This window comes from Gobio gobio (genome assembly GCF_949357685.1).
Source record: "Gobio gobio genome assembly, chromosome: 6".
Taxonomy (NCBI): domain Eukaryota; kingdom Metazoa; phylum Chordata; class Actinopteri; order Cypriniformes; family Gobionidae; genus Gobio; species Gobio gobio.
This window is the reverse complement of record NC_137102.1, coordinates 12,644,529-12,672,039: the sequence shown is the minus strand read 5'-3', so window position 1 is coordinate 12,672,039 and position 27,511 is coordinate 12,644,529. Positions and strand designations below refer to the sequence as shown.

General features: G+C 37.5%; 1 protein-coding gene across 2 annotated transcripts in view; it reads left to right on the top strand.

The window, feature by feature from the left end:
- The window catches only part of stag1a (STAG1 cohesin complex component a), an 87,052-nt gene that overhangs the window by 46,893 nt on the left and 12,648 nt on the right, over nt 1–27,511 (top strand). For both annotated transcript variants that reach the window (XR_013816676.1, XM_079819094.1), the window contains exons 2-24: nt 12,491–12,651; nt 13,377–13,491; nt 13,585–13,737; nt 14,724–14,820; nt 14,913–14,989; nt 15,082–15,286; nt 15,774–15,925; nt 17,226–17,299; nt 17,381–17,504; nt 17,591–17,689; nt 17,760–17,839; nt 17,925–18,032; nt 18,171–18,285; nt 18,409–18,526; nt 20,126–20,229; nt 20,311–20,403; nt 20,488–20,577; nt 20,655–20,858; nt 21,628–21,698; nt 21,808–21,895; nt 23,527–23,607; nt 23,824–23,916; nt 24,007–24,181. Coding sequence is in view for 1 of the 2 variants with exons in the window: in XM_079819094.1 (XP_079675220.1) it covers nt 12,623–12,651; nt 13,377–13,491; nt 13,585–13,737; nt 14,724–14,820; nt 14,913–14,989; nt 15,082–15,286; nt 15,774–15,925; nt 17,226–17,299; nt 17,381–17,504; nt 17,591–17,689; nt 17,760–17,839; nt 17,925–18,032; nt 18,171–18,285; nt 18,409–18,526; nt 20,126–20,229; nt 20,311–20,403; nt 20,488–20,577; nt 20,655–20,858; nt 21,628–21,698; nt 21,808–21,895; nt 23,527–23,607; nt 23,824–23,916; nt 24,007–24,181 (2,545 nt within the window). In the remaining variant the exon portion in view is untranslated. The remainder of the gene's footprint in view (nt 1–12,490; nt 12,652–13,376; nt 13,492–13,584; nt 13,738–14,723; nt 14,821–14,912; nt 14,990–15,081; nt 15,287–15,773; nt 15,926–17,225; nt 17,300–17,380; nt 17,505–17,590; nt 17,690–17,759; nt 17,840–17,924; nt 18,033–18,170; nt 18,286–18,408; nt 18,527–20,125; nt 20,230–20,310; nt 20,404–20,487; nt 20,578–20,654; nt 20,859–21,627; nt 21,699–21,807; nt 21,896–23,526; nt 23,608–23,823; nt 23,917–24,006; nt 24,182–27,511) is intronic.

Sequence of the window (27,511 nt, the reverse complement as noted above, 5' to 3'; positions counted from 1 at the left end):
TGGAAGGTTTCTGTTAATGAAACAAGTGTGTGGCTTGGAAAGAACAGAAATGGAAATAGCTTGTGGAAATTCAGCATCTTGAAAAAACAGCATCTGTGAACAGTGGACATTAGGAATGCATTGGTGTTAGTGGTTATTACATAATGTTATCTTGTATAATTGTCATTGTGTCACGGTCGGTGCTTAATGTAAAATTTGACTCTTTTTATTTTATTTTGCATGTGTTTTTGTAATGTTTGTCTTTAAAAGCTCATGCTCATTCGAGCAAATCCCAGACTAAACATGCTGCTTAATGTGTCCACTGTTATTTTTGCACTGGATTTCAAATCTTTTTCATTCAAAAACATCTGAAAGGAGAAAATGATCAGGAGAGGAAGATGATTTTAGTTAAATCCTGACATGTTCTAGCTCTAATTACTGCCGTTTTATGCCATCTGCAGGTTTGTCAGACATTTTTAAACAGATCCGTTTCCTGGAGCCGTATTACTGTTGAGCCGTTCTCAGGTTGTGCAGCTTTATTGAGGTTGACCAGACCAGCCCGAAACAGTTGTTTAACTCAAAATACACGTTTTTACACTGCTTGATGTGTCTTTAGAGACTTGTTTTGGGCCAGTGCATTTGTTACAGGCCATTATGGATTAAAACGCAGCCGATGGTCAATAATATCATCTCGGCTAAGCTTGGCAGCTGTCCTGGGTTGGCAGCCGGTAACTGAAGAGCAAACAGTAACACGCTGCAAAACTCTGAAATAATTTATTTGCATCCCTTTGAGAATGTTGCACAATTTCTGCTCTGCCCTCAAACCACCAGTGTAATTTAATAATAATCTGTGTGAGTAATAAGCAATTATGATGTGCCCTGGCAAGACTTACTTAACGGTTCACAAGCTCACTGATCAAAAATAGCACTGATGAGTGCACAAAGCTCCCCAGTTTCACTACAAAAAATATTTTCTTGGGGCCAGATTTACTAAACAGGGCAAATTAGTGTTAGAGCGCAATTCCAAAAAGGCGCAGATGAGAGTGGAAAGTTCAGCGTGTGATTTACTGATGTGCAAATTTAAAGGGTTCATGAACTGGCTTTTTTTTTAAAAATTATACTGTTGTCTGAGTTCAACTTATGACGTTCGCTGGGTTTTTACATTCAAAAACATCATAATGAATAAGTAATAGGCTATTTTCTACCCTGGTTTTGAGCCTCTCTCATGGAACACTCTTTTTATGGGCGTGCCGCACTGAAGACTTGGAAGTAAAGGCCAACTTCTATGATAACTTCTTGGATAAGCTTTGCATATATAATGAGCGATCTGCTCCCCTGTGAGTACACATGAGGAATTGTTTTGAAAGCATGTGGGAAAACGGCAACTGGAATGATTCGTCCCACAGGGATCGCAAAATGTCTTTTTCAAACAAACACAATGATTTATCCCTCATGATCTAAACTTCTGCGATTTGTATTTTTCCTTCAAATATCAAGTCAAGAGAGAGAACAATGCACATCAAGAAAGGAATGTTATTTCACTATTTTAGGATAGCCCGTCTGGAAAACACATAGCCCCGGGACGTTGGGCTTTGTGAGCCTTGGCCCATAGGCTACATGTCCAAGTCTGATCACGAATTGCAGCACAATGAACCAGCATCACCTCAAATAAAGGATTCTCCAGCCTGTGACAGCGTGCTAAGTTATGTTCAGTTAGACACGTACACATAATCAATAGATATCAAACGATCGGTTACAATGCAATACTATCACATATAAAACATTTTTTTTACTCACCTGAGTGCAGTGTTTCTCAAACTTTTTGTGCCATTCCCCACTTTGGAGGTAGGGAAGGGTTCCAAGCCCCACCTGTCCCCAATCGCCCCAACAAAATGGTAATTAGGCTTTAAGTTTACCTGTTAATATTTATTTTATTACCATCACATTTTTAACCTTTTCATACGTATGTTTACAATATTCTAGCTGACCCCCCCCCCCAGAGTGAGTTTTTTTTAAGGCGACCGTTATTTTAGAACGTTTCCCCTTAATGTTTCCATTAGAGGCCGGCCGATATTAGGCATTTTCCAAACTATTGGCATTTATGATGGCCGATAAATGAATATTTAAAAAAATATATATAAAAACGGACGAAACACCGCTCAACCACATTATGAGTGTTGGCGTTTCATAGTTTTTATACATTTTATTTATCAGAACTTTAATATATTTTTATGTTCCTCTGTTCTGTTGTGACAATAAAACAAACAAGTTTATTTTTAAACTGCATTATCACATTGTTTTAGTTAGGCTGAGGGATCATGAATAACTATAAATAACTAATGTAAGGGAAATCTATATACGCGTTTCTGTGTTTTATATATATATAATATATATATATATATATATATATATATATATATATATATATATATATATATATATTGATGACATGGTAAGCAAGATGACATGGTAAGCAAGTTGATGACATGGTAAGCAAGTTTGTCAAGTTCGTCCGATATATATATATATATATATATATATATATATATATATATATATATATATATATATATATATATATATATATATATATATATATATATATATATATATCGGACGAACTTGACAAACTTGCTTACCATGTCATCAACTATCTAATAATCCAATTCTCAAATATGAGTAAGTGAGTGTGTTTTGCCATTTAAAAACCTTCATAAATTATCTTGATTTTGATCTATAACGTGTGATGGGCGCTGCCATGTTTGTTTGCATCGCAGTTCAGAGAGTCCTGTCAGTCGGATTTACCTCACGTGAATTTATCAGTTTCTCCCGAAATACATGCAAGTAAGTGACCGGTGAACTGGGAGAAGAATAGAGTAAACTTTATAGTTACTTACACTATGTGTATCTGATGTGAATAAAACGTCGGCAAATTATTTTTGAATGGAATGTTAGGCTATTGCTGCTTGTAGTGACACCAGTGTGTATTTTACAAACTCTAAATGTATTGTTTTAATAGTAGTACGTATGTGTAGTTAAATGTTTGAAACCTAAAATAGACATTATGTGGTTGAAAACACTATGTCAAGTCACCTTCATTTATATATCGCTTTTTACAACACGGATTGCTTCAAAGCAGCTTTATAGTGAGGAAATACATTTTGCTTTAGAAGAAAAGCTAAAGTAGGTTTTTTTTTAAATTGTTATTATCAAGCACTGAGTGAGTGCTTTTATTATCAAGCACTGAGGCCCTAGCCCGGGCCCGACAGCTTATCAAAATTTTTGAGAGTCCGACTGAAGCCTGTTTTTTTTTTTCAATTTTTTATCCTCCCTATTACACATTGTTGCTGCCATTAAAATAGTTCAGTTTTGTTTTTAATGTAAAAGTAGTTATTTCGTTTCGTTTCTTTATTAAGTTAATTTAGAAAAATGTTTGAAGCATTTTTTGTTTGTTAAATTAAATTTTTTGTTTTTTAAAGTAACAACCAAGCGGCCAGCAACCGACAGTGAGTTAACCACATGTTTGATCAATTTAGCCTCTCAAATCAACACTGGACTTGTCTTGCTTATAATAAAATCCATAGATATAAAACATTTCAAGCATCACAATGTTAATTTGAACGTTTAGCCTAAAAAAGGCATTTTTGACAAGTTGAGGCAGGCTGCTTGCAACGGCGCTCACAAACAAAATGGGCTAATCGGAAAAAAAAACTAAACAAAAAAACTTGCTGTTTGTCTTACCTTACACCTCTCTACAAAATGAATATAAATCCGATCTTCAATTCCTGGCCCGCGCTATATGCACATTTAACGGAGTTCACGTCAACGAAAGCAACAGATATGAGCTGCATTATTCATCAGCTCATTTCAAGATCAAAGACCGCAAAATGATAGAGCGACCTTAGCACTGGTAAGAGCATTTAGTCTCATTCATTTTAATTAATAAGACCTAGCCGTTTTTCAGTTTCACTTGGCAGTTTGCGTGTTGGCTTGCTTGAAGGCCGCTACGTACTCCGCAAGAACAGAGAAAAAAGTTCTCGCTCCCAGGGCTGCGAGAACAAAATTACGTAATTTTGTTCTCGGAGCTCTGTTTGGGAGTTCTCTCAACTCGCTCTCTTAAAGGGTTAGTTCACCCAAAAATGAAAATTCTGTCATTAATTACTTACCCTCATGTCGTTCGACACCCGTCAGACCTCCGTTCATCTTCGGAACAGAAATGAAGATATTTTAGTTGAAATCTGATGGCTCTGAAAGGCCTCCATTGACGCGGTTCACTCTCAAGACCCTTAAAAGGTACTAAAGACGTCGTTACAAAGTCCATCTCACTACAGTGGTTCTAAAATAACTTTATGAATCAGCGACAATAGTTTTTGTGCGCAAAAAACCCTAAATAACGACTTACATAGTGATGACGATTTCAAAACACGGCCTCATGAAGTTTCGAAGCGCAATGAATCAGTGAGCCGAATGATGATTCGGATTGCGTGTCAAACCGCCAAACTGCTGAAATTTGGCGATTCAAACCACTGAATCGACTCGCTGATTCATAACGCTTCGAAGCTTCATGATGCCTTGTTTTGAAATCGTCATCACTATGTAAGTCGTTATTTAGGGTTTTTTTGCGCACAAAAACTATTGTCGCCGATTCATAAAGTTATTTTAGAACCACTGTAGTGAGATGGACTTTGTAACGACGTCTTTAGTACCTTTTAAGGGTCTTGAGAGTGAACCGTGCCATTGTGTCAATGGAGGCCTTTCAGAGCCATCAGATTTCCACTAAAATATCTTCATTTCTGTTCCGAAGATGAACGGAGGTCTGACGGGTGTCGAACGACATGAGGGTAAGTAATTAATGACAGAATTTTCATTTTTGGGTGAACTAACCCTTTAAAAACTAAACAAAACTTGATTTTCTAATAGTCATCATGTCATGCATAAAAAAACTAAATAAATCAATAAATAATCACTTTTTCTGGGGTTTTCTCAGTAAGAACCTCCAAACATGATCAGAATCGATTTTCTTCAAAATGTGAAAGGTTTTCTATCAAATGAGATCATGTACTTGATGATACCTTGTTTTTTTTGTAGAGTTACTAAAAGTAAGCTATTACTTTTAAGCATGCCACTCTTTAAAAAAAACCTTCGGGGTATAAGAAGTTAAAAGTGACAGCCAACAGAGAGACAGTTCTATCGGTATTGGTATCAGCTGATCATGATGACAAGAAATCGGTAGTTTATATCGACTGCAGAAAAAAAAACGCTATTTGTTTTCAGACAGTGTCCGTACATTTGACCAACTTATCAGTATCGAAGCTTGCAGCTTTGCATGGGGTAGAAGGTTGAGAGATTAAAAAATATATATATATTATGGTTTATTAGGTTGAGGGAGGAAGGGAAGGATTTCTCGGAAGGCCTGTGAGAGCTGTGAAACAAAGGTGATTATATCAGAGAAGACAGATCCCTTGTAAAAAAAAAAAAGCACTATTTTTCCTCACAGTAGTGCTCATTAATCATATCTCCACACCACTGGAGAATGAAAGAGAGAGAGAGAGAGAGAGAGAGAGAGAGAGAGAGAGAGAGGGAGAGAGAGAGAGAGAGAGAGAGAGAGAGAGAGAGAGAGAGAGAGAGAGAGAGAGAGAGAGAGAGAGAGAGAGAGAAACTATGTAGAAGCCAACTACATCACCTGCTAAATCGCATTTAAGCATTTAAGGCATTCATTCTCGAAAATCCTTCAAAAAATGCTTCCACTGAAACACATTACACTGAATAAATAAGGACACAATGCTCATTTTTGGGTGAACCCTTTAAGAAAGGCATCGTTCATGTTCAGGTCATTTAGAGATGCAGCTTTTCGTCTGTTAATCGCAATATATTAATTTGTGTGTGATTATATATTTTGTACATAACTGTTCTACTCATTCATGTTCTCTGCGTCTCTTGCTCTGTTGTTCTATTTTCTGTTATTGTTTTGGCAATAGGTAGCAATTTTGTTATGCCAATAAAGCACTTGAGAGAGAGAGAAAGAGAGAGAGCGAAGGTCCGTCTCCACTGCATTAGCCTGTTTCAATTTGCCTCAGATTGATTCTGCTGAACATCAGGAACAGATGAAGGTCGTCTGTTTACACCCACGTTCTTAATGTTTTCATACGGTAACTTTTTGCTGGTTGTTTTTTCTCTTTTCCCTTCAATAAATGATCATGGTGGTGTAAAGATTTTATTTTATCCCAAACACTCTGACCTCTCATGAGCCTGAGCCTCTCATTTTAGATGTTGTTATTTATTAAATATTTATTTCTAGGACTGGGTGATTTGTATTGACTACTTTTTTTTATTAATTTACACCAAATAATATAAATGCATCCACAGACTCACTGTTTCACTTCTAGGAACAACACAGATAAGCTCTCCAACACCTTTATTTAGACTTTGATCACTAGGGGTGGGAATCTTAAGGCACTTAACGATTCGATCCGATTCCGATTCTGGGAGTAACGATCCGATTCCCAAAACGATTCTTAACATACATTTTTTGGTAACTAATTATCCTGCTGTGCAAATACATGAACTTTACATTTTAACCAAAATTGGAGCTAATATGTGTTTTGTTTTTTAGTTAGAATATCTGTTTGACAGTGTTGCCATATTAAAAATGATTATGAAGATTTCTTTCAATACTTTTATTTTATTAACAAAGTTATATTCAAGATTAACAAGCTCTAATGAAACATGGTAAGCCATACAATTGCAAAGAACAATCATTAAGAATAATCAGTTCTCAATTTACAACTAAGTGTGACAATTTTTCAGTTTCTTAAGAACATTTTAACAAAAAATGTCTTTAAAGCAACAAAAAAAAAAGTTTACTTTGGTTATAGCCACAAAAAATCTTTAAAACATGCAGAAGAAAAACAAACTTTAGCGCTAGCTGAGAAGCCAAATTCAGTGTGTGTGCATAACATCTCACATGAGAACTTGCTGAGCTGCAACAGTCATGTTAGAGACATTTAACGAATCACTCACCAAAACGAAGTATTTGTTCAAAATGTTCCATTCGTTTGAAACATTAGTCATTCCAAAAATTATGCCACAGATGTTGTTGTTTATGTTCCGGGCACCACATCGGAGACACAGGAGTGTTATTAAGCATTAATGGAAAGGAAAGCGCCTTATAGCCTACTTGAGCACCACTTCATTATTTTGGCTCAGAATTTCGTTTGTTGGAAATATGAACTTAATTTAGAAATGCTTTTGAAATTAAAAACTTTGCATTTAATAAGCAAAATTTATTTTTGAAATGGGGAGGCAGCCGCAGTGAGCGCAGACACAGAACGACTGCTGTAAGGCGTTTGTGCAAAACTGCGGAAAAACTGCATTAAACGTGCGGGTGTTGAAACCTCTCACTGGGAAAAGTGTCCTCACGGGTGCGTGAACACAGAATCGATTCTGAAATTTTGAGAATCGATTCTGAATCGTTGGAAAACGAATCGCGATGCATCGACCTTTTCTCCCACCCCTATTGATCACTCACCCCATCCTCACAAAGGACTCAAACCGAAGTCTGGCTGATGCATTGCTCCCTTTTTTTGTTATGATCAGTGTATTATGGACCGTGTTTGTCAGCTGATACACCCCAGGGTTGTGGACTCGAGTCACATGACTTGGACTCGAGTTCCAAATTGAATGACTTGCGACTCAACTTAGACAACAATGACTCGCAACTTGATTCGGACTTGAGCCCTCTGACTTGGAAAGACTTTGACCTATACCTTCTAAATGGTCAGAATTGTAATCATCACTGTAGGATTGTCTCTGCGGTGCATGATCACACCGCTAAGATTAGCGTTGCTTTCGCACTTTTAGCACTGAGCCAGAGAGGCACTCGCATTTAAGCATTTAAATACACAAGTATGGTTTGATAAGTACTAGCAAACCATTTACAATTTGAAAAAAAACAATTAAACCAATAAAATTGTTTTTTGCACTGCTTTTCCTTATTTTGACACATGTAAGCACAATCCCTAAATTGAACTGAGATAGATGGGTGCCCTTAGTGAAAATTGTTTATACCTCATCTCACATGAGATTCAACTGCTAAATCATAAACATATTTTAAAACCCTTCCTGATATAAATGAGTATACATTTCATTTACTATAGTAATTAATACTGTAGCACTAATTTGTGCAAAAATCACTTATTTAAGAATTGAAGCTTAAAGTTGAGGACTTGCAACTTGACTTGTACAGTACTGGTGTTGGGGGTTTGTCTATACAATTGAAATCAATGGGCTCCAATATTATTTGGTTCCCGACATTTTTCAAAAGATCTTATGCGCTTTGACAGAATTTTCATTTTTGGATGAACTATCGTTTTAATTATAGGGAGTAATGGTGGCCGTTTTGGACAATTTGTCTTCTTGAGAACTCGAAAGATAAATCATTCAGTTACTGAGTGTATACATTTATAATCTCGCACCAATTTTGCTTACTCCAACAACATCTAAACATGAAAGGTTATTAAAATTCATTTGCCCAGTCTTTCTCTGGACTTAAAGGCCTTTATTGGTTGTTTTGGCATTTTATTTAGTGTGGACATCTTCCATCATGCCTCGTTTTTTCCACACTTTTTTTAAGATCTTAAGATGGCATTAGAAAAGTTTAAGATAGAGCTGCGCAATTAATTGTTGAAAGGTCGCAATCTCGATTCAAACACTCTAAATGTCAACGATTTTGCTATGTCTCTTAAACCTTTGATAAGAGCTGTTGTTATGTATGAAACCGCTTCGCAAGCAGTCTTTTCAACCACACGGTATCATTATTTCTTCATTACAATATTCCGTGATCTGTGAATAGTCAACTCTGTTTTAAACCAAAAAAACTGATTCTCAATTTATCCATTATCATGCAGCTCTAGTCGCCTCCATTCAGTTTTTCTCCATCTTGCTGGAAGAATGTGTATGTGGAAGAACATGGTATGTGTGTGTGTGTGTGTAGACTCTTAGGATACGTTTACATGACAACCATGTACAAAAAAATTTAAACGTTTTTCCTTTGCGATTTTCATATACAGATGACGTTGTCACAGCGATCCCCGTCCACACGGATCTGTGAAAACAACTAAAAATGCTGTATTATGCATGCCAGGCCAGTAGATGGTGCTGTCACTTTGTAAAAAACCACATGCCTATAGAGCGAACACTTAATAGGAATGGGCATGACGTCACTGTTTTCACAAAATTGCGTTTTTGTCGTTTCACAGAGACAATAACGGTATCGTTTTAAAAACTTGTACTTTGAAACCCGTTTTCAAAAGTTAACGTTTTCAGGTCCTCAAAACGCTGTTGTCATGTAAATGAACGGCCAAAATGCATAAAAAGTTTTCTGTTTTTAGTCGAAAACAGTGTCACGTAAACAGTCCCTAAATAAGTGGATTTTAATCAGGTCGGGCCTAGCCTGACGTCTTCATACTCAGATTCTAGTCAGAATATAGAGTCTGATTATATAGAGTCTGATACTGCTCCATTGGGCTGTAGGGATGGAACGATTACCGGTTTCACGATAAACCACGATAAAATGTACTGACGGTTAGTAATAACGTTTAAAAATTAATTATCATTAAAACTGAGCGTGATTATCACGATTTTGAAAACTATAATATTGATAACCGTGATAATTTGAGTCACTATAATCGTGATGTGAAATTTCCATACCGTTTCATCCCTATTGGGCTGTGATTATGGGGGCGTCTTTCAACCGAACCAGGAAAGAAAATGCCTCTGCACTCAATTGGATAGACCTACAACCAATCAGAGCAATGGAGTAAGTGACACATATTGAGAAACGCATAGTTGTCAGCAGAACTCAACTGCACGCACGCTGGAAGAAGATGATGATGAGTGTAAACGATATTTTCCGGTGTTGTAAAAAGAATTTGAGGATACACAAATAATTACATACACGATCATAATTTTTGAGAGAAATAGTAAAGATGAATGCATATACGAACAAGTTCTCCGTTTAGTAAACGAATTCAACCAAAACGCTCTTTGGTGACGTGGATGATTACGTTACTGTTGATCATCTGTCCATCATCGTATAAAGCCCGCCCTGACAATTTGATTTGTCCGAACAGCTCTGATTCGAGCATAGTTGCTCCACAATGGATCAAGTCCAGACCGGACTTCCCGACCTCAAATGTTGTGGGCAGGGCTAAATTCGGCTGGCATCCAGGCTAGGTCGGGCCTACTATGGGGTCTAAAATTCCAAGAAGCTGTCATTCTTAAAATTATATAAATGTAGTTCTATCAACATAATCTTAATTAAAAACTAAAACTAAGGCTGTACACCAGTAAACCGACATCATATTTTTGAGTTTGTTTATTTTTATTACCACAGACAAGATATTGTCTGTTAAACCATCACTGAAAAAGAACTAATGGAATTAAAATGAGAACATTAAAACATTGTGTGTAGTTGTTACCGGATTGCAATCGGTGTTCCGTGTTTTAAAGTTGAGGATAAAAAATTCACTCAATGAATGTGTTTTCACGATAAATCATTGCTGTCCCTTTCAATTACACTATATATGTGTGGTTTAAAAAAAACAAAACTTTTCTATTAAACCCATAACTAGATTGGCCCAAAAAATGAATACTGTGAAATCTATCCAATGTTACATAACAAATGAAAAAAGAGGAATTAAAAAAAAAAACAGTGGCATTTTCCCCTCAATCCCTGTTTATTTTCAGACGTGAACAGACGTGTGTGTGTTGTAGTTTTCTCAGTGGTGCGGTGGTGTCAGCGAGGTGTAATGTGGCCGTGTGGTGGTGAGTGTTTCGCGGCAGTGGGGGAGGGGAGGACGTATTTAGAGCGCTCCCATGTGTTCAGGACGCCACCGAGGACGAGGTTACAGGGTCAAATATAAACCAGATAGTTTTCCTACACTCTTTTACTTGCATCTATGCTGCTTATTTCTTGTTAAAGCTCACATAATACATGACTTTGCCTCTCAACACAAGAGTTTTTGTCCTTGTGTCCTGACAGTTTCTCAGTTTAACTTGTGCAGACTCGCACCTGTAAAACCGAGTCCTCCAGGACACCTACAGTGTACAGCCATCTAGTGGCAGTCTAAAGGATAATATTCACCTCATCTTTACACCACTTTACACTCATCCTATAGTGCATGTTTCAATGAGGTTTGTTTCATTTCCTTTCATTGACTCTTGATTTACCATATAGCGATGGTCAGGATGAATACCTTTGATTTATGCAATTACACTTTCTTTTCCATTATGGCACATTTCAACTTTCTTAGAATACATCATTCTCTGGAAGTCATTGGCATGGCCTGGTTTTTGTTTTGCATCACTGTGAGAGTGTTCTGCATTAAAGGGAGATATGAGAAAGAAAGAGATTATTATGGTGTGAGTCAATCTCGTGTTCATTTCCTCATCTAAGCATTAGTGAAGAACATTTTAATGAAAACTTTCTTAGTCTGCCCCCTACTGTTGCCCAAGAAGTGCTTTATATCCTCTGGAGTTCAGCATTCTGTTAGTGAGAGAAAACTCACTCTTAAAGTGTCTTTATGATCAGTACTGTCTCTTAGAGCCAACTGAATATGAATTAAAATTTTCATATGTTTGGAAATTCTCCAGAAACACGTTTAGTACTGCCATCAAAGAATCATTAAAGGTCAAGTACTTTATGGTTCATACTGCCCCTAGTGGTGATAGTTAACTTTAGTCAGAAAACAGGCACATTCACACAAAAATGTAATCTTTCACTATTTAACTGATGTTTTGAATGAAATGCTAAATATATTTTGCTTCTTTGTTGTATTAACAATCAAACAGACCCTTTTAGTCTTCTGTTGGTTTTGTGAGGTAGAAGCTTCATGCTAAAGAAATCAGTTTAATTCACTTTTGGTCAGTCAGTGGCATAAAATCTTTAAATATTTAACCCTTTAAAAATCGAAGTATTAATTTTACGAATATAAAAGAGATTTACCTGAACTTAAGGAAATAAAACACCTAGATATTTTTCTCAATGATATAAAATATGGAATTGAATCTGTTTAAAAAAAACAAAAATTGTACAAAGTTTTTTTATGCAGAAAACCTGTGTGGATCTGTAGAGCTCTTCCCTGCGACTGTGTAGATTGACACCTTTGTTAATGATGTTCTGCTGCAGTTCATCAAATGGCCAGTTGGTGTCACTGTTTAGCTTTTAAACTTAACTGCAGAAGTTCTGCAAGGTTGCAGATCCTGAACAATGTGTCAACTTCATGGTTCTGACATCAATTAATAAATGTGTTTATGTAGCATTATTCACAGTATTTCAGATTTCTGTAAGCACTCATTTTTAATTGAGAAATATTTGCTTTAAAGTCTTTAATTATGGATTCCAGATGTTGTAGGTGAAATAATAGTTCATAAATAAAGTGCATGTTTTTCTAGTGCCTAAAGACTTGCTTTACAATGTTTGACTCCTTTTTTTTCCTTCTGTCTCCTGCAGGCTCAAAGTTGCAGTGTTAATACTGTCATCAGCACTTAAAGCACACTGAAAGAACTCCTCCCAGCAGAGCATCACACGCACACACTCAAACACACCAGACCTGTAACTCACCAGACCTGCCTCTCCATCATCATGATCACCTCAGAGCTGCCAGTGCTACAGTGAGTCCAGACTCTCCACTACAACTAAAGTACATGTTCAACTACTGTCATTTTTCTGTTTCTCAAAAGTGATTATTGTAAAGTTCTGAAACATTTAAAACATTATGTCTGACCAACAAAATTGTGATGTGCCGTCTAAAACTCAATAAACAAGATATATAATGTATAATATATATAACAAAAAATATAATGTCAAATATTTTTTTATTAGTTATCCACCATTTATTGGGTGGATATTTGCTTGACTACTCTTTTTAAACCTAAAAACTAAATATTATGGGATTTAAATGAGAGTAGAACTGGGTAACTTTTGAACTTGGCACCTCTGAAGACTCAAATTATGTAATTTCATCTTCATTATGTCATTTAAAGTGACAGTTCACTATTGTTATGAGGTAAATCAGTGGTGTGACAGGATCAAAACAAATAAATCTTTTTTTTTATTGATTGTCAATATATTTATAAAAATATTTTAAATATTATTTTGCTGATTGGCTAGACAGACATGAAAAATGCATACTCTAATATAAAAATATACCACCATGAAGGGGTATTTTGATGACATTTTTTTTTTAAATGTATATATATTCCATTAATATTAAATTAATTATTAGAAATAAGTTTGGAAAACACCTTTTTTAGTTCAGAATTTAGTTAATCAGATATGGACACAAATACGATTTAATGTCATGATGTTCAGAGTTCATGGTGTGTTTTTCTCACAGGGAGTCCGGTGAGTCGGGTCAGGACACAGTGAGTCTCAGTATGAGCATGAGTGAGCTGGACGACCCTGGAGATGGAAAGACCAAGAAGAAGAGAGGAAGGCCTGGCAGACCACCTGTATGTCTTACACGAAAAGTGTTTTCTTGACTTAACACAGATATAATATATATTCGTGGCTTAACTTAGCATTTTTTTTCCCCCTGACTCCAGGCACCCAACAAGAAGCCTCGGAAGTCACCATCAGAAAAGGGCTTAATGGGAGCCCCGCGGGGGCGGAAGGCCAATGGGATGGCTCAGCAGAATGGAGAGGGGGATCCCGTTACTCTGTTTGAAGTGGTCAAACAGGGAAAGAGCGCTATGCAGGTATAAAACTCAATTCTAAAATCATAAGAGAAAACAGATCAATATGCAAATGAGCTTAAACTGGTTTTAGGTGCCTCATGTCACCACACAAAGAATGCAAATGACTTTAATTAAATATCCCATTTGGGTTTGATTTATAAATAAATTATACATAAAAAATGTCTTTCATTTTTTACTGAGTAAAGCATGATCTGTGCTCGGGATCGGGATTTGATCGGATTTAGTCAGTTTATAGAGATCACACAGAACAGAATGAATTATACATTGTTAAATAATGTAATGTTAAACTTGTACACTACCATTTAATATTTTGGAGTTAGTAAGATTTTAAAAATATATATATTACTAATTTTATTAATTAAATTGATAAAAAGTCACAATAAAGACATTTGTAATGTTAATGTTTGTATTTTCTATTCATCCATGAAAATGTTTTTATTACAGTTTCCACAAAATATTACGCAGCACAACTGTTTTAAACATTCGTATTAATAATACATGTTTTTAATACCAAATCAGCATATAAGAATGATTTCTGAAGGATCTTGTGACACTGAAGACAGAAGTAATGATGCTGAAAATTCAGCTTTGCTATCCCAGGAATAAATGACATATTATAGTATATTTTAAATAGAAAACAGTTATTTGACTTTAAATGAGCAAAGAAGACCCAAACTTTGGAACGGTAGTGTATAATTAACTGCATACATTAACACATTAATTTAACAGCCCTAGCTATAAAATATTAAACTGTGCATTTTTTCAGTGTTAAATAAAGAGAGAAATATATAGCTGGTCTCCAAATGTTTCAGATCAGGAGCAGATGCTGGATATGTAACAGCTGGAGGTGTGCAGTTATTACATCCTCCGTGTCAGACTCACTTAATAACTCACTTAAGCCAGATTGTTCTGCTAAAGAAGCAAGTGTTGACAGCTCATCCGCTGTGTTATATAAATAGTGACACATCTGTCCCTAAATCTTTCAGTCGGTCGTTGATGACTGGATCGAGTCGTATAAGCAGGACAGAGATATAGCACTTTTGGACCTCATCAACTTCTTCATCCAGTGCTCTGGCTGTAAAGGTACAAATAACTTGTGCTCATAAATGTCTAATGAATAACAATATATAATACATTTCACAATAGTAGTGATTACTGATCATCCTTCGTTTCAGGCACTGTTAGAATCGAAATGTTTCGCAACATGCAGAACGCTGAAATCATCCGCAAAATGACAGAAGAGTTTGACGAGGTAATCCTTTCTGTTGGATTTACAGAAGCTAGTGTAGTCCAACGACCTTTGAACTCCAGTCTGAGTAGGTCATTTTTTGTGTCTTGATGCAGGACAGTGGTGATTACCCCTTAACCATTTCTGGCCCTTTGTGGAAGAAGTTTCGCTACAACTTCTGTGAGTTCATCTGCGTCCTGATCCGTCAGTGCCAGTACAGCATCATCTACGACGAGTACATGATGGACACGGTCATTTCTTTGCTCACGGGTCTGTCGGACTCACAGGTCCGAGCCTTCAGACACACCAGCACTCTAGCAGGTAAACCCAAATTTGTAATGAGAATCGTTTATAAATCTGCTGTCAACAAAAAGGACTGTATGTGTTTTCTGCCAAAATAAATGTTCTATGAATCAATGAACAAAGACATGAATATTAGTATTTTACTAATTTTACTGTAGTTCTGTAAAATAGATGGTATTATTGTTATTATTATGAATAATAAATGCTTTAAATGTTGTTTATTTTTACATTTCAACAGTATTAATACTAAAGCTATATATTTCTAAATTGGTTATATTTTTGTCATTTAATAAAATTAAATATTTGATTAAATATAAATTAAAAATATAATAATAATTATAATAAATGTTATTATTGTCTAGTCATATTTAATGGGTTCCATAAAAACAACAGTGTGATCAAAACAACAGTGAGAAAGTGGCCTGAGACAACTGAAGTAGAGAGAAATATTTTTCAAATTCTGTTATGAAATTTGCATACCTGTCCTTTTATTCCTGTTCCTCAGCCATGAAGCTCATGACCGCTCTGGTGAATGTGGCTCTGAACCTGAGCATTAACCAGGACAACACACAGAGACAGTACGAAGCTGAACGCAACAAAATGGTGGGAAAGAGAGCCACTGAGAAGCTTGAACTCCTACTCCATAAAAGGAAAGAGGTATTAAACCTTAAGCGTTTGCATTTGTAGACCCATATTATTTTTCTGTAGACTGTTAGGTTATGACCAGGGCTCCGTTCTTCGTTTGTCGCTAGCTCAGTTAACTGGATTTGATTGTAGACGATCTTGGCATGATCTTGGATTGTTTGGTTCTTCAACGCTCATCCTGGACTTGCTGTCATAGCAACCAGTCCGTAAATTTAAACCTGCTCGAAAGCAGGCCTATTTCATGTAAACAGAATTAGTTTGCATCTTTAAAAGCGGCGTTGATACTTAAAATTTGTCCCCACCACTGCTACTTTATTCCAAGAGTTCTTTACTGAACCAGGGGCAATACAAATGTGAAATAATAACAATAATAATATATAAAAATGGATTTGAAAATAATATTATAATGTTGTGTATAATACTATAGACACAGCCACTTGATTGAGATATTTATTTTTTGATAGAATAATTACTTTATAATTTTATTAGAGTCTTACACACATGCAATCTGAGCCGTGCATTAATTTGAGTGGTGACAGAAAGTATGGGAGTGGCTTGATGCAGCGGAGATGCAGAAAACTTGATCTTGACCCTTAAGAAACTTTAATTAATGCTGTCGCATAACAAATATGCTTCAAATTTAATTAAAAAATAAATGAATTGCTAATTAAAATATTGAAATAAAAATGTAAAGGGTGTACAAAAACTATAAAACCGTGAATATAAATAATTGGGAATCATGTTAAAACAAACAGTGCACATTTCATTGATCTATTATAACTTTTATATTGGTTTGGTCGTTTGGCTGTTTCCTTATAAAGGTCCAGCAAGTTGTGTTTTTTGCCAGGTGGCTTTTTTTAATTTTATGATGTCATTACATTGCTGTCTTGACGCCAGCCAATCGCTGCATTACTGATTGTGGTTTCGAGTATCGATGCATCTTATGGAACACAGGAATGGTCGGTAATCTCAGATTACTTAATCCAGATGTTTTAATCCAATCTGCAAATTCGTTTTAAGAACCAATAAGCCAGAGATCAGTTGTCACGATTAAAAGATCTGGGATCTGTCAGATCATCTCGGATGTATTAAGCGAGGTACGAAGAAGAATGGACCCCTGCTCCACATGAAATCCAACGCACAGATCTGGAGATTTCCACAGAATTGAAACACCTGTCAAATCCTTCACATATTCCACAGAATTCACTGAACACAGAATAGATTTTACCGCAAAGTGAAGACAGAAAATTGGGTCAATATACAGTCATTATACTGCTGTTCATTTACTCATATGAACAAACTTCCTCACCAGCTTCAAGAAAACCAAGATGAAATCGAAAACATGATGAACTCGATCTTCAAGGGAATCTTTGTTCATCGTTATAGGTGATCAGAGTTGTATCTTCTCACAATAATAGCGTAGATGTAGCTGTGAATGTCTGATCTCATCTTCTGTGTGACTGGCAGAGATGCAATCGCTGAAATCCGAGCGATTTGTATAGAGGAGATCGGTGTGTGGATGAAAATGTACAGTGATGCCTTCCTGAATGACAGCTACCTGAAGTACGTGGGCTGGACGTTACACGACCGGGTATGGCATATCCGAATTCACCAATTCATTCACTTTTGCCCCTGTTTGATTTTCAGTGTATTAATATCAGCATTCTCCATTTCAAGCAAGGTGAAGTACGCTTGAAGTGCTTAAAAGCCTTACAAAACCTCTACACAAACCGTGAACTGTTCCCAAAACTCGAGCTCTTCACAAACCGCTTCAAGGTAAGAACGCAGTTCAGGAGAGGTATTCCAATTCTCTGAATGTCTTTATGACGGTACGATCTCCTCACAGGATCGAATCGTGTCTATGACGCTGGATAAAGAGTATGATGTGGCTGTGGAGGCCATCAAACTGGTCACACTAATCCTTCAGTGAGTGAAGCTCAGATGCTATCAAAAGCTGAACATAACTGCAGTTTGGATGCTTTCCTCCATCAAATGCTGTTCATTTGTTCAGGGGTAGTGAGGACGCGCTGTCTAATGAAGACTGTGAGAATGTCTATCATCTGGTGTACTCCGCTCACAGGCCTGTGGCAGTGGCTGCTGGGGATTTTCTACATCGAAAGTGAGCCAGCTTGCATATATTCTTTGTAAAATAAACTTGGCTTTTGTCTGATTTATTTTGAATTAAATTTGTATTTATTATTTTATCTTTAATGTAACTTAATTACATTTTTTGTGTCCACTTTCTATGCTGTGTCAGGTTGTTTAGCAGGCATGATCCACAGGCGGAGGAGGCTCTGGCCAAACGCAGGGGCAGGAGTAGCCCAAACGGAAACCTCATCCGCATGCTGGTGCTCTTCTTTCTGGAGAGTGAGGTAAGGCCACAACTGATGTTCTGCGTAACACAATATTTGTCTCCTGAAGTGTCACTAGAATTCAGCTAGTTTCGTTTATATTGGTCAGAATCTCACACGGTGTATGTGTGTTTGTGTTTCCAGCTGCATGAACACGCTGCCTATCTTGTGGACAGTTTGTGGGAGAGCTCTCAGGAGCTGTTGAAGGACTGGGAGTGCATGAGCGAACTGCTGCTGGAGGAGCCGGTGCAGGGCGAGGAGGGTACGGTCACCCTGAGAGGGGTTTCACTGCCGCCCATAGTAGATAGAAAGCATAGTGGAGGGTGGTGTTAGTTGTCACAAAAGGCTTCGTTTAAAAAACTGTTGTGTTTTCAGACGTAAGTCTAGTTTTTTATGTTGGTTTTAAGGACAGTTCGAAACTTGTGTCTTTGTTTGTTTTATGCTCCATAATTGGTTCACTGTTTAAATTTAGGGCGTTTTCACACCTGAAAGTCCACACCAAGGTCCAAACCGAAGTTCATGTTTTGATACATTTTATACATTTGGTTGGTTTCACATTGCAATTATGCGAGCACACTAAAGAACTTTACATGACACACTTGCGTCCACTCGTCATCATTTATGTGGGCTGCATCTTGACATTGATTGGTTTGTAAATGGACGTGCGTCTGACGTCAGCGACTTTGACAAGAATGAATGAACGGACGCATATCGTTGCCATTATTGAACAGTGCGCATTGCTTGACTATTTTCTTTTCGTTACGTTTAAAAGTGGACATTTCAAGCTTTATATAGGCTACACATATTTCTCATGTTTGTGAGACGAGTAGCCTGCTGAGCTTCGGTTTGAGACGCGCTCCAGTTCATGTACAAAGCATGTGATCGCTCCCGTGATTATTGTCTGCTATAGATTATTTGCTTCTTATTTATTAAATCCAGTCAGTTATCTGATTAAACGATGATTAAAATTAAGATACAATTTATACAAAAAAGAAATTCACATTAAAGAAAGGCTTTCTAAGCAAAATCATCCAAAATTTCTGTCAAAATAATTTCTGACCTTCTGTCTTCTGACATATTGTGCATTTTTTCACTTTTCATAATCAATGTAGCCTAGATGAAATTTAAAAATAACATTATAATATTTAAACATAAACAGGAACTTCCTGTAAATGGTCTGAAAGTACGAACCAAACAGAAAATACTTTCACACTAGAAACGAACCGAACCTTTGTTCTGTTTGGTCCGGACCGTGGTCCGAGGGAGGTTTCACATCTATCATTTTGATTCGGACCAAACTGAAAAGTCCGAAAATCCAGACCAAACAAGGTAGGTGTGAAAGCGCCCTTAAACATCTGTTAAAGGTGCACTGTGTAAATTTTAGAGGCATTTAGCTGTGAGGTTGCGAATTGCAACCGCCCACCATTCACCCCTCCCTTTCGAAGCACATAGACAATCTACGGTGGCCGACACAGGACAAAGATGTCGTTTGAGACAGCAGAGAGTAGCTAGCGCTCTATAGAGCAGTTTGTCCCTTTAGGGCTACTGTAGAAACATGACGGTGCACAATGGTGACTTCACTGTAAGGGGACCCGCGGTGTACGTTGATAGAAATGGCTCATTCTAAGGTAATAAAAACATAACGGTTCAATATGTTAGGTCTTTATACACCACTGAAAAAATAGTTATGTATATTTTATTGCACTTCTGTCAATAGATCCTCATAAATACTACACACTGCACCTTTAATTATAGGCTTTACAGATAATGTCACGTTTCATCTTACAGTATATTCTCATAAATGGCCAAATATGTGCATGTGCACCATAAGCACGGCTCTGACTCTCTGTTTTGTCTTCAGTGTTGTCAGACAGGCAGGAGGGTTCTCTGATCGAGCTGACTGTCTGTACTATTCGTCAGGCTGCTGAGGCCCACCCTCCTGTGGGGAGAGGGACTGGGAAAAGGGTAAGATTTTACCTGACAAGCATTTTATTATAAAACCATTTGTTGCCATCATTATTTAGTTTAGTCTGTCTTGTTGTCTAGGTCTTGACTGCGAAGGAAAGGAAGATGCAGATTGATGACAAAAACAAATTAACGGAGCACTTCATCATGGCTCTTCCCATGTTACTCTCAAAAGTAGGAGGAAGTCTTCTGTTTTCATGCTCTCATACATCATAAATGGCTCATTCGTATACTGATAAACACGTTTTCTACTCGCAGTACCAGACAGATGCAGAGAAAGTAGCCAACCTCCTACAGATCCCGCAATACTTTGACCTGGATGTGTACAGTGCTGGGAGAATGGAGAAGGTAAGCAGTTTCTCCATCTCAATGAACGCTGGAATTTCATTCGCCGTTAGCTGATGGACTGAATTTGAACGTTCCAGCACTTGGACGCGTTGCTCAAGCAGATCAAGTTTGTGGTGGAGAAGCACACGGATACAGAGGTGCTTGAGGCCTGCAGTAAGACCTACAGCATTCTGTGCAGTGAGGACTACACCATCATGAACCGTGTTGACATCGCCCGCAGTCAGCTCATCGATGAGCTAACCGACCGCTTCAACCACTCGGTAGAGGAGCTGCTGCAGGCGGTGAGGGCTCTGTGGAGGTGACGGACAGATTTAGAGGGATTGTTAAAGTATCACATCAATTACAAAAGATATTTAGAAAAATTATGAATCTGACGTTATTTAATCAGCCAAACATTTATGCTGTTATTTTTTTGAACATTGCAGCTCTTTTTCATACAACAGTGGTTCACAGTGTAGTGATGACAGCTGAAAAGTGCGTCAGAAATGTGTCATAAGCAATATTATAGCTTTTTGTGAGGAACGGACTAATATTTTTGTCATTATTCACAGATTATTCAATGCAATCAAATGAGTGATTCAGTGAGTTGAACTCAATAGAAAATGAGTCGACTTGTTTTGTTGAGCTGGTTCTGATCCAGTTCACAAATTGGACTGAATGATTATTTTGCCAAATGGACCGATCAACTCGAATTTCATCATGTATGGCTAAAGAAAACATGGTAAAAAAAAATATGATTCTTATATATTGACTACTTTTATGAGGCATTTTTGTGCCATTTTCAGTGGTTAACAGCACAGTTTTGGTTTTAGTTTGAGTCTTTTATATAGACTACTTTTATGGGGCTTTTTTGATGTTTTTTGTGCTCTTTTTGGCTGCTTTGGTTTTTGTTTGAAATATCCCATGACAATTTTAGTGCTTAGACAACTCTGCTTTATTCATCGTTCCTTCTATTAAAAACTCTGTTATTAGCTGAAATAGAGTTGGTGAACGACTGTGTACTGTGAACGACGATTCTTAGATATTTCTGAATGTCTGCCTCATTTACAGGGGGAAGAGGCGGATGACGACGACATCTACAACGTTCTCTCCACTCTTAAGAGACTCACAGCCTTTCACAAGTATGCTGCTGTCTTGTTAAATTACTGTGCAAAAGCAAGTTACATCTGACCACTTGGAGTCAGTGAGTGCTAATGAACAAGCAATGTGTCCATCTCTCCTCTCCATCAGTGCTCATGACTTGACCAGATGGGATTTGTTTGGAAACTGCTACAGGTTGCTAAGGACGGGAATAGAGCAGGGCTCTATGCCAGAGCAGGTGCGTCTGTTTCAGATATGAGATGGAGGAATCTCATGAAGCCTGTCAGGAACATGTCACATTTCAACCCAATTAATTGCATTATGACATTATTTTCATGACAGTTCTCAGTACTCTAATAAAAAAGCAGCTTTATTTAAAGGGGTCATGAATTGAGAAATCAACTTTTCATTCAGCCTTTGATATATAAAAGTTAATTGTGATATAAGAATATCCTGTAAGTTTCGGAACTGGAAACTTCCTTGGTAGTCAAAAAAAAAAAGCTTTTATTGACACCTGGCCTAGAAAACGCTCGATCTCCGAATATGTCGACCCTTGACGTCATCAACAGATAAATATGTACGCCTGCTTCTGTAGCCCCGCCCACTGACTTGTGGAGCTAAACTGATCGCGCTACCGAGCAATAAACATGCCGAAGATAGCAAGATATTGCGCTGTGCCTGGTTGTGGAAGAACACAGTCGCTGCATAAGCTTCCTTCGGATTCCAATATTAGGAATGAGTGGTTGAATTTTATTTTTAATGAAGCTCCAGCTCATGTGCGTAAGACATTGCATGTTTGTTCTCTTCATTTCACCGCGGAATCGTTTGTAAACAAGATACAGGTTGAGACTGGATTTGCAGACATATTGAGATTAAAACACAACGCTGTGCCTTCTATATTGGATCCGACAGGAATGGTGCAACACACTTATGTGAGTAAAACATGTTTTTTATATGTGATAGTATTGCATTGTTACAGATCGTTTGATATCTACTGATTATGTTGCAGAAGTTTTGAACATGCTGATTTGTCTGCAGTGAAGTTTTGCTGATGCACGTGCTTGGCTTGTGTGTGTGATGCGCGGTTCGCGGATATATCCACCGATCGGGCAGGCCAAGTAATAAAAAATAACATTAATATTAATTGCGGGTGGATGAGAGATAAATAATTGTGTTTGTTAGATAAAGACATTTTGGGAGCCCTGTGGGACGAATCATTCCAGTTGCAATTTTCTCCACATTGGAAGCTTTCAAAACAATTCCCCACATGTACTGACAGAGGAGCCGAAACTCATCATTATGCAAAACTGTTATCCAATCATAGCAGTGGGCGTTTACTTCCAAGTCTTTAGTGCGGCACACCCATAAAAACAGTTCCAGTGTTCCAGGAGAGAGGCTCAAAACCAGGGTATAAAATAGCCTATTACTTATTCTTTATGATGTTTTTGAATGTAAAAACCACGCAAACGTCATGCGTTGACCTCAGACAACAGTATAAAAAAAAATGAAAAAAGCCAGTTCATGACACCTTTAAATTAAGTATCCATACATCGTGTTTAGTATACATTGTGGAAGTTTTTGTTGCCTGTAATTTACAACATTTTACAAAACAATCGTCAAAAAAGATGACTTTCTTTACTTTATTAGAGTACTGAGAATTGCACATGAAATATTGATTTATTTTATTAGAAAGAAAAAGGGAAAAAAAATATTGACCATTAAAAATCAAGCAATCAACAAAGTAGCAATATATTTTCACTCTCTCTATGACATTCACCTAGTTATTGAAGATTTTCAGGTGACTAATGCAGATTTATGTAGATCATTTTATGTCCTGAAGCTAAGTGTGTTTCATTGTGTGGTTTGTAGATAGCAGTGCAGGCTCTTCAGTGTTCTCATTACTCTATACTGTGGCAGCTGGTGAAAATCACAGAGGGATCTCCATCCAAGGTCTGTAAGGCATCTATTTAGTGCCTTATTATTTAGCAGGTGGTTTTGAATACACTGCAACCTTTTCATTAGCAACACTGAACCATTCATCCATTGTTTTTATATCCAGAATTGATCTCTATTGAATATGACCAGGCCGAACAAGCAATAAAGGTGCGTTCATTAACTGATTATTGCAACTTTCAACCAAAAGACAATTTTTCTGTTTGATTTCAGGATGATCTTCTAGCACTAAGGAGGGTTGTCAAGTCTTTTCTAGCTGTGTGCCAGCAGTGTTTATCAAACGTTAACACGCCGGTTAAAGAGCAGGTAAGCTAAAGACCTTTCATTCAGGAGCGACATGCCTGTGCAACAGTCGTTCATGCTGCGATTGCGCCACCTTCCCATTTCTTCCTCCAGGCGTTCATGCTGCTATGCGACCTGCTGATGATCTTCAGTCACCAGCTCACCACAGGGGCCAGAGAGGGTCTGCAACCTCTGGTGTTCAATCCAGACAGCACCCTGCAGAACGAGCTGCTCAACTTCATCTTAGATCATGTGTTTATTGACCAGGATGATGAGAATCAGAGCCTAGGTGAACCTACAGACAGTATTAATGATGTGGGGAATTAAACATTATAATTATAATACATACAGACGTGAACAGAATTGTTGGTACCCTTGGTAAATATTGATAAAAAAAAGGCTGTGAAAATTATTCTGCACATCTTTTGATCTTTCATTCAACAATACCTTTAATTGAAGTTTTAAAAAATTGAATGTGGGGGAAATCATGTCACAATTTTTTTTTTCTCTAATACTCTATGGCCACAATTAATGTTACCCCTAGACATTTTTATGAGTAAAATATCTCCATCCATATTTACATGTTTTAGCACACCAGGGTGACTAGGAACATGAACTTATCTAGCCATGACTTCCTGTTTCACAGAAGTATCAATATGAGGAAACACAAAGGCCAAATTCCCTTAATCACCCAACACAATGAGTAAAACCAAAGAATATAGTTCTGATATGAAGATTGTTGAGCTTCACAAAATAGAAAGTGGCTGTAGGAAAATAGCTAAAACATTGAAAATTCCCATTTCCACCATTGGGGCAATAATTAAGAGGTTCTAATCAACAGGAAATATTACAAATCTGCAGAGGAGAGTTTGAGTGGCCAAAGACTCTAAGGATCACAGATGGAGAGTTGCAGAAAGTAGTTGAGTCTCTGGGTCAGAAAACCTTAAAGGGATAGTTCACCCTGAAATGAAAATAAAGCCATCTTTTACTCACCCTGCTGTTGTTCTAATGCCCTATGTCCTTCAATTTTTTTCGGACCTCAAAAGGAGAAATAAAAAAAAGAACGCCCTGTACAGAGTCGCGTTTGTTTATATTGAGCCTGATTTCAAAAAAATGGTGCGTGTGTGTGCTTATCCTGGCTGCCATGACAATATTCGGCTGCTGACGGAGTAACGGCCGAGCTTAGTATTTTGACTGAATAAGGTTTCTTTTTCACAAAACCTCCTGTATGTATGCCTCCTGAACACTTTCCATATATGGCGCACGTCTCCCTGTATCATCGCGTGATACTTTTGTATCCTTTTTGTAAAGATTTAGCCTGGTCGCCATTCACTGCCATTATATGGAGGGTTTAGCGTGCAGGACGTTTTTTTATTTTATTTCTGCTTTTGAGGTCCGAAAAAATAGAAGGATAAAGGGCATTAGAGCAACAGCAGGGTGAGTAAAAGATGGCTTTATTTTCATTTCAGGGTGAACTATCCCATTAAAAAATATCAAACTGCACCTACATCACCACAAGTTGTTTAGGAGGGTTTCAAGACAAATCCTCGGCTCTCACCCAAAAACAACAGTGTATTCAGTTGACAGACATGACTGGATGAAACTAAAAAAATGCCCACTGTTAAATACTGTATACCGCTGGATCTTTAATGTTGTGGGCCTATTTTTTTGCTGGAGGTCCTGGACTTCTTGTTCAGATACATATCATCATGGATTCAATCAAATGCCAACAGATTCAAAATCTAAACCTGATGGCCTCTGCTAGAAATCTTATAATGGGCCATGGTTAGACTTTCCAACAGGACGATGATCCAAAAATGTGTCACTGAGCACAAAATGAAACTTCTGCCATGGCCATCCTAGTCCCCTGACCTATAGAAGCACCAACATGGATCTGGAAATCTAAAGGATCTGGAGGGATTCTGTATGGAGGAATGGTCTCTGATCTCTTGTCAGGTGTTTTCCAAACTCATCAGGCATCAGGCAAGACTCAGAGCTGTTATCTTGGGAAAAAGAGGTTGCAAAAAGTATTTAATAAAAGGTTGCCAATAATTGTGTCCTACGTGTATTAGAGAAAAAGCATTTATTTCTCAATGAGATTTCCCCCCTTTTTAAATTCTTATACTTCAATGAAAGGTTAGATGTTTGTGATTAAAAAAATAAAGGTCTAAAGGATTAATGATGCAGATGTATTTTCACAGGTTTTTTGTTCATATATATACCAAGGGTACCAACAATTTTGTCCATCTCTCTCTCTCTCTCTCTCTCTCTCTCTCTCTCTCTCTCTCTCTAATATATATATATATATATATATATATATATATATATATATATATATATATATATATATATATATATATATACACACTCACCTAAAGTATCATTAGGAACACCTGTTCAATTTCTCATTAATGCAATTATCTAATCAACCAATCACATGGCAGTTGCTTCAATGCATTTAGGGGTGTGGTCCTGGTCAAGACAATCTCCTGAACTCCAAACTGAATGTCAGAATGGGAAAGAAAGGTGATTTAAGCAATTTTGAGCGTGGCATGGTTGTTGGTGCCAGACGGGCCGGTCTGAGTATTTCACAATCTGCTCAGTTACTGGGATTTTCACGCACAACCATTTCTGGGGTTTACAAAGAATGGTGTGAAAAGGGAAAAACATCCAGTATGCGGCAGTCCTGTGGGCGAAAATGCCTTGTTGATGCTAGAGGTCAGAGGAGAATGGGCCGACTGATTCAAGCTGATAGAAGAGCAACTTTGACTGAAATAACCACTCGTTACAACCGAGGTATGCAGAAAAGCATTTGTGAAGCCACAACACGCACAACCTTGAGGCGGATGGGCTATAACAGCAGAAGACCCCACCGGGTACCACTCATCTCCACTACAAATAGGAAAAAGAGGTTACAATTTGCACAAGCTCACCAAAATTGGACAGTTGAAGACTGGAAAAATGTTGCCTAGTCTGATGAGACTCGATTTCTGTTAAGACATTCAGATGGTAGTCAGAATTTGGCGTAAACAGAATGAGAACATGGATCCATCATGCCTTGTTACCTCTGTGCAGGCTGGTGGTGGTGGTGTAATGGTGTGGGGGATGTTTTCTTGGCACACTTTAGGCCCCTTAGTGCCAATTGGGCATTGTTTAAATGCCACGGCCTACCTGAGCATTGTTTCTGACCATGTCCATCCCTTTATGACCACCATGTACCCATCCTCTGATGGCTACTTCCAGCAGGATAATGCACCATGTCACAAAGCTTGAATCATTTTAAATTGGTTTCTTGAACATGACAATGAGTTCACTGTGCTAAAATGGCCCCCACAGTCACCAGATCTCAACCCAATAGAGCATCTTTGGGATGTGGTGGAACGGGAGCTTCGTGCCCTGGATGTGCATCCCACAAATCTCCATCAACTGCAAGATGCTATCCAATCAATATGGGCCAACATTTCTAAAGAATGCTTCAGCACCTTGTTGAATCAATGCCACGTAGAATTAAGGCAGTTCTGAAGGCGAAAGGGGGTCAAACACAGTATTAGTATGGTGTTCCTAATAATCCTTTAGGTGAGTGTGTATATATATATATATATATATATGTGTGTGTGTA